This window comes from Sinocyclocheilus rhinocerous, unplaced genomic scaffold (assembly GCF_001515625.1).
Source record: "Sinocyclocheilus rhinocerous isolate Xijiao unplaced genomic scaffold, SAMN03320098_v1.1 scaffold1717, whole genome shotgun sequence".
Taxonomy (NCBI): domain Eukaryota; kingdom Metazoa; phylum Chordata; class Actinopteri; order Cypriniformes; family Cyprinidae; genus Sinocyclocheilus; species Sinocyclocheilus rhinocerous.
Window position 1 is genome coordinate 291,182 of NW_015660014.1, and position 7,691 is coordinate 298,872.

The 7,691-nt window shown below is 37.1% G+C and overlaps 2 protein-coding genes across 2 annotated transcripts in view; one reads left to right on the forward strand and one right to left on the reverse strand.

Annotated features, from left to right (window-relative positions):
* Positions 1–885: 885 nt before the first annotated feature.
* LOC107724770 (thyroglobulin-like) overlaps positions 886–7,691 on the reverse strand; it is a 32,743-nt gene continuing 25,937 nt past the window's right edge. Inside the window, exons 42-48 of the mRNA XM_016533797.1 lie at positions 5,245–5,409; positions 4,981–5,148; positions 4,650–4,837; positions 2,200–2,307; positions 1,934–2,074; positions 1,197–1,390; positions 886–1,068 (exon numbers count right to left, since the gene is read on the reverse strand). Of these exons, the coding sequence (XP_016389283.1) occupies positions 932–1,068; positions 1,197–1,390; positions 1,934–2,074; positions 2,200–2,307; positions 4,650–4,837; positions 4,981–5,148; positions 5,245–5,409 (1,101 nt within the window). The 3' untranslated portion in view covers positions 886–931. The remainder of the gene's footprint in view (positions 1,069–1,196; positions 1,391–1,933; positions 2,075–2,199; positions 2,308–4,649; positions 4,838–4,980; positions 5,149–5,244; positions 5,410–7,691) is intronic.
* sla1b (Src like adaptor 1b) overlaps positions 5,941–7,691 on the forward strand; it is a 4,276-nt gene continuing 2,525 nt past the window's right edge. Inside the window, exons 1-2 of the mRNA XM_016533832.1 lie at positions 5,941–6,095; positions 7,044–7,143. Coding sequence (XP_016389318.1) covers positions 6,017–6,095; positions 7,044–7,143 — 179 coding nt within the window. The 5' untranslated portion in view covers positions 5,941–6,016. The remainder of the gene's footprint in view (positions 6,096–7,043; positions 7,144–7,691) is intronic.

Sequence of the window (7,691 nt, forward strand, 5' to 3'; positions counted from 1 at the left end):
TAATTTAACATTTTTACAGTAATTGAATCTACAACAAAAAATGGACCAATTGAAATATAATCACATTAATCTTTGCTAAACTAGATTTGAAAAAAACATTTTTATTAATAATACATTTTTAAGTTAATTTTAAATGGTAAGCATAGAATTGAATTTTAAAATGCACACAAACAACATTTTGGAAGGTTTGTGTGATGTGCTCATATTTTGCCAAAACCTTGAATCATATGCTAGGCTGCTGTTTAGGTTTCCACGGTTTACAAATTGATACAGACACCTGGGCAGCCTGCCACTGATGCACTAAACAGAAGAACAGTAAATTCTAAACTAATCTCCTACATCACAGACTTCACTGGAAATCACTGGAAAACCTTTCATATTTCAACCCTTAACGTGCAACTTTGTTTCATAGTTCATGTAGAAATGAGTAAAAAATGTCTCACAAAATATCACATTCTGAGACTTCATTTATATGGCTGAATGTAAAAGTGTCCAGACAACTGGAACAGAATAGTCTAGACAAAGAGGAAAGGCTTCTTATAATCTCCAGGAATAAAGTGATAATTAGCATCTCAGAGTAGCCCTCAGTCAGAGGCACACAAGACTGTTCCAGCATCTGGAAACTTCATATGTCCGCCTGGCATTTTGGTCAGTCCCTATTCCATGTGACTATATGATGTCTTCATTTTAATGTAAAATCACCTGATTAATTATTTAATGAGGATATTTAAATACTCTAACAATGTCTTAATCATTTTTAAAAATGTCAAAAGTGAAGAATAACCCAAAAGTGTTTTCAATGCAGTTTATTGTTTAAGTTCTACTATGATTCATAATCACAATGATTTACATCAAAAGAAACACCACAATGATAGAGTGCCAAGATTGGTTCTGGAACAAGCAATTACAAGAAAATCTGAAAATTTTGAGACTAATTGTAAGCATCTTTCTCAGATTTAGGTTTGCTTGGAGTCAGAGAGAAGCTGGCGTCTGGGATTGACTTTGGCTCTTGGGTTGGATTTTGAATACCTCCAGAATCTCCCACTGAAGTCTCACAGGAGAATTGCGCTGTGAAGTCAAAAGTCAAAGTCAGGTTTACAAGTATTACCAAGTGCATAGAATCTTAAAAATTTATAAGCATTTATGACTGATCAAAAACTCACTGTTATCTTCCAATCTCTAAATGCGGTACTAACCGGTAGAGGTGATCAAAGTCGGCACATATTGAGACCAGAAGGAACACTGAGGACTCTGGAGGTTCTTGCGGTTACTGAGTGTAAAGGACAGCTCCTTATAGCCCCGTCCACCCGGGTGAGGCATGAACTGAGGCCATGGGGGTAAGAACTTACTGAAGGACGTCCTAGATGCTGCAAGAGGCAGGTTGGGGTTGCTATGGAGAGCAGAGGAGAGATGAACAGGGCTGTGCAATATCACTAAAGTCGGTTTGAAATGAAAATGCAGGTTTCATTTTTCGACCTTGTAATTTTCAATTAAAATGTTATAACTCAATCTTCTGATGAAACGGTAGACTTCTCTCTGATGACAAATGCTAGACTTCTCCAATCATTTGTTTGTTTTAAAGGGATAGTTCACCAAAAAAGAAAATTCTGTCATCATTTACTCATACTTATGTCATCTGAAACCCTTTGAAACACAAATTAAGAAACCTCTCAGGTTTCATTATAAATATCTTAATTTGTGTTGCGATGTGAGTAAATGACAGAATTTAAATTTTTGAGTGAACTCTACCTTCAAACTCTGCTTCTTTCTTACAGTTGACCAGACTGACACTGATCTGCCTCCATCCAATCAGAATCAAGTCCTGCCCTAAATTTTTTTTTTATGACAATTTGTTTCACTTATACATAAGGGGGAAAAAAACATTACATAACAACATTAAAAAAATACAACAGAAAAGTTTGATGATGAATACCCAGACTTTATGAAGTTTGCCATATAGTTCATGATCTGCAAGGTAAGCGTTCTCTCTTTGGAGCTGAAGAGGTCATGCATTTCTGAGGCAAGATGAACTCCAAAGAGGTACTGCACATCCATCGGTACTGACAGATCAACACTGCGACAAAAATATATTTAGCATACAGAGATTCTTCTTAAATGTGATAGATTTTATTATGAGTGGTACCATGAGTTCTGTGAAATCAAGTAAGTATGATATGAAGTATATGGAATGAGAGGCACCTGTTGTAGGTAGCTTCCTCAGGTAGGTGGTACATGTGAACACTGGACCGTGTGTTGGCTGCCCAGAATTCAGCCATGTCCACAGCTGGACAGATGATGAAGAGATCTCTGTAGAAATAAATGTGCACAATATGAATGCATCATGCATAGCAAGGTGCAGGCAGCTTCACCTGCATTTTAAGATTTTAATAACAACACAGGAGTTTTATCACATTTAACATTGTTTAATTATTTCCTGATTGTCGCTTTGAAACAAAAAGAAATGAAACGATGGTTGAAAAGAGGAGCAGGAAATGATGCTGGATTTAAACTTGGTTTTATCGGGTTCTATATGTACTATTCTAGTTTTAGGTCTCTTTCCTGTTTATGTTGCTATGCTGCTGTGTGTGCAGCAGGTCATTGGGTGTGTTGGTGAGGTTTGGTCTGTACTATATCTGACACTAGTGATTATGTGGGCAGCCAGCTTGTCCTCTTTCTCAACTGCATTCAGAGCTACTGACAATTCAGAGAAAGAAGCAGGAATTTCAGGACACAGAGGTCCAAAAGAAAATGTGAAACTGCCCTTCAAAGATGAGCTAAACACTAAAGATTTTACTGAATTTCATATTATTGCATTTCGCATCCTAGTGTCCTTTAGCATTCTAGTGTCATTGCAGAAATGAAATCATTATTTATTTTTTATTTTAACCTTATTGTAGTCGAAATGTAATTCTACTCAGCATTTTCTTTCTGAATTTAAAATATTTTGGCTATGTTTCCAAAATTGAACAATGTAGTGTCTGCAGATATGATCTGGTAATCACAAACAGCAATACATTAGAAGGAAAAGACTGAGCTTTTTGTTAAATGAACTCTTGACTCTCAAGAGTGTACATGCTAGGCCGCTGAACTCATATTTTCCAGACACACTTTGAATAAAATTCAGAATACTGATGTTTGACAGAAACTGAGCTCAAGAAGGTTGCATCCGCCACGCATCAAGTATCATTCAGAGCTAGGTCATTTCAGCCATTACCTATTAAGTAGATAAATATATTACTTAAACGTCATCAAATTACCATTCAAACATCATTGTATTTTTGTACAGATTTTTTTTTTTATAGTTTTCTTCTTCCAATATTAGTTACCCCCATCCGGTCTATAAACTTCACTGTTAAAATGTCATGAAATTGTTCTCAGATTAGTGATGAGTGACAGTTTTTACTAGGACTGTTTTAAACTCACACTTGAGTATATTTCATTCAGAGACCTATATATACCATTTCCTTCCTCTTTGCCACAAACAAAGCTGCCTCCACACCCTCAGTGAATGCAAGACAAGAGCGGTTCAAACACAGGGTCCTACCCTAAGGCTCAAAGTGATTTCAGCTCTGGATTCCTCGGCATTCCAGACCACTTAACGTTTTTTCAAGAGTCTGAACAAACATAATCATTCACGTACAGAACGGCAGCTGTGAACACATTGAGAGAGAAAATCTATTGTTCATTTTGGCATCTAACTAAAGCAGGGGTGGGCAAACTTGGCCCTTCCAGGTCACTTTCCTTCAGAGTTTAGCTCCAACTCTAATCAAACACACCTGAACCAGCTAATCATTGTCTTCAAGACTACTAGAAAGCTACAGGCAGGTGCGTTTTATCAGGGTTGGATCAAATCTCTGCAGGAAAGTGGCCTGGAAGGGCCAAATTTGCCCATCACTGAACTAAAGAGTTGCAACTAAGCTTTACAAACAAAAAGCTGATCATGGGCTTTTAAATTAGATTGCCTTTTTAACATTGCATTCAAATGGCATAAACATTTAACTTCTCTAAGAAATAATTTTGGCCACTTTGGGAGCACAGTAAAATGAACCTTTTAGTGTTTTTAAAAGAAGTCTTTCACTCACCAAAATTCTATTTATTTGATAGAAAATACAGTAAAACAGTTATCTTGTGAAATATTATTACAATTCAAAATAACGGTTCTGTATTTCAATATATTTTTAAAATGTAATTTATTCCTGTAATGGCAAAAGCTTAATGTTAAGCAGCCATTACTCAAGTCTTCAGTGATACTATATTCTAATATGCTGATCTGGTGATTGATAGTACATTTCTTCTCATTCTCAGTGTTGAAAACAGTTGCGCTGTTTGTTTGTTTTTTGGAAACCGTGCTACTTTTTTTTCAGAATACTTTGATGAATAGAAAAGTTCTAAAGAATAGCTTTTTTTTTTAAATATATAAATATCTTGCAACAATGTTTTAATTGTAACTTCTGATCAATTTAATGCATCATTGCTGAATAAAAAATTTAATTTCTTTCAATAACTAAAACAAATAAATAAATCTTAGCCCAATTTTGCATGGTAGTGCAACTTTGGTACCTGGGAGGTACAGTATATGCTTTCCATCCAACATTCTTATAATGAAAACAAAATATACTTTTGTTCTGTATGACCTTCCAACCTCATACCTCGTAGCATTTTCCAGTGCGCGAGAGAACACATTGTATCCTGAGGGTGTGGGGGAGTGCTGCAAAGAGTAGAACCAGGTCGCGGCCTCCTTCACGAAAGCATTAGCATCATCTCGACCCAGAGAGTTAGACAGGGCTGCGTAAAATGCTGTCTTGCTGTCAGCCCTTCCCTGAAGCTGCTCGAAATTCTTCTCAAATAAAAGAAACACAAAAGCGCCAATAAGAAATTGTAACTAGTTTTTATCTAACCACACCCAGCTTTAATTCTCACACTATCTTTTAGGTGCTTTCCTCTCGCTCATTTCTCAGTCTGATATATTTGTGTCCTGACCTTGATGTTCTTGGCTCTGCTGATGAGACCGTCTTCAAATGATGACCCTAGAAGTAATTCAACTTTGTGGAAGCGTCCGGACAGAAGGGCCACAGAAGGCTTTTCACGAACTACAGTTCCATCAACCACTGGTGACCAGGCCTGCAGGGGACCACTCACTGCTAACAACTACACAGAAAAACACCCAGAGAATGTTACGCAACAAAAATAATGATCGTTTTTATCAGTTATGTGCTTTTTCTTCACAACAGTAGCCCATTGTACCTTGGTCTGGGCAGCATTGATGCTATGAGCTGGTTTACTCCTTAGGCAGGTCAGCAGCTGTGAAATATCAGAGGCCGAGCAGCCAAGTTCCCTAGCCAGAGATGCAGTTTGCACCTGGGCTTTAGAGGTACTCATTACAACAGCTGGAGAAAACAACGATCCACCCTACAAGCAAACAACAGCATTGTTAAGCACTGCATGTGACCACTAAAAAGGTATCCGGATCTTTAGTCATCAACCATGATGAAGTATTTTCATCTAGACCTCATTTATTATGGGTTTTTTGTTTTACTTTAAAGACATTTGTCTGAGATAGAATTTAGAGAACTTTTCCAGTCAGACTCAAACGTCAATGAGACATAAACAAATGTTTATATTAATCTATTATGGTTTGGACTGAAAACGTTTCAAAACAGAAAATCATGAAACCATGAGTGGTTCTCTTTGCATACCACTGCTATTTATACACCTATTTACCAGAAGCGGTGCATTATTTCCATATATAGAGCATTCCTGAATTAATTTGCATGTGATTATAAAGCCGTTTCACTTCAGCACTTCCTATTTTTGCTTATTTGTGAAATGGAAAGTGTGGTGAGACACACAGCTTCCCCGTTTACTCAGGCCATGCCCTTAAACTCTTGTCAGTGGGAAGTTGCACAACAGAACCATAGGAGAATCTATAAGAAAGGGAGCTTGTCTCGGTTTGGACAGACATCTGATGGCTGATTGGATGTGGTAAATTTGTAGGAATAGCTGTGGGAGACTGACAATGGGAGGCACTCTGGCAAGCCAAAGAACCCTGGAGGATTTCGAACAAGCTCGTACTAATGAAGGCCTTCCACCAAGAGGTACGAAAATGCTGAGCACTGTTCAAGTGACTGGTTTCAAGTGACGTTCTGAGTTATTGTAGGCTGATGCCACATCGCTTCAATCATTTACAGATGTTGTGGTGTGTGAAGAGACTCAAACTGTATTAATACATAAGCATATATCGGTTCTCCGTGTAGACAGAATGTGCAGTGTTAGCTGTGGTTTGTCCTTGAAATGAAATACTATTCAATAGACTAAGCTGAACTTAAAAACAAGTGAAATTTGTGTACGACCTAAAAAAAAATATGAAGTCTCTAAAATTGGACACAAGCGCACAACATTAGCTGGAATCACACTTACTGAATAGTAACAAACAAGGAAGTTTGTTTTTCTGTTTAGTCATCATTCTTGAATTAAATGATCAAGTTAAAAAGTTAGCTCAAAGGCTAAAGGAACATATTCTGAGTACTTCCTGGCACTGCAACATAAATACAAATGACTTCCTAACACAAATGCGCAAAAATACAGGTTTGTTTATTAGCAAGAATCAAAGTTATCTTTGACATAAAAAAAACAACTAACATACATAAACATTATGAACATATAAAGGGGAAGTCGTGGCCTAATGGTTAGAGAGTCGGACTCGTAACCCAAAGGTTGCGGGTTCGAGTCTCGTACCGGCAGGGATTGTAGGTGGGGGGAGTGAATGTACAGCGCTCTCTCCCACCTTCAATACCACGACTGAGGTGCCCTTGAGCAAGGCACCAAACCCCCAACTGCTCCCCGGGCGCCGCAGCAAAAATGGCTGCCCACTGCTCCGGGTGTGTGTTCATGGTGTGTGTGTGTTCACTGCTGTGTGTGTGCACTTTGGATGGGATAAATGCAGAGCACTAATTCCGAGTATGGGTCACCATACTTGGCCACATGTCACGTCACTTAAATATATATTTTTTACCAATGCAAATGCAATATTTTCTGTTTTACAGTTGATGAGAATGACACAGCAGTAGTGTTGGATAACTACCCTCCTCCTGATATCTGCAAGCCTATATTTCGAATAGGAGATTGGCTGAAAATAGTGTCTGAGTAAGTATTATCATCACATATTTCTAAAAAATGTTTTTGCCTGTATGCTAACAATAAAATATGTCTCTTAACATGCCTCACAAGATTATTACTCAAGATATGCTACAACAAATAAGTTTTTTCTTTGTTTGTTTGTTTATTTATTTATTTAGAGTCTTTCATGCTCACCAGTTTATGTGCTCAAAAACACTGTAAAAAACAGCAGTATTGTGAAATATTATTACAATTTAAAATACCTTTATATTTATTTTAATATATTTAAAAAATGTCATTTATTCCTGTGATTGCAAAGCTGAATTTTCAGCAGTCATTACTTCAGTTTTCAGTACCATTCTAGAAACCATTCTAATATGCTGATTTGGTGCTCAAGAAACATTTATAATTATCAATGTTGAAAACAGCCATGCTGCTTAAATGGGTCATATTATGTTGCTAAAAAGAACATTATTTTGTGTATTTGGTGTAATGAAATGTGTTTATGCGGTTTAAGGTTAAAAAAATACATTATTTTCCACATACTGTACATTATTGTTTCTCCTCTATGCCCC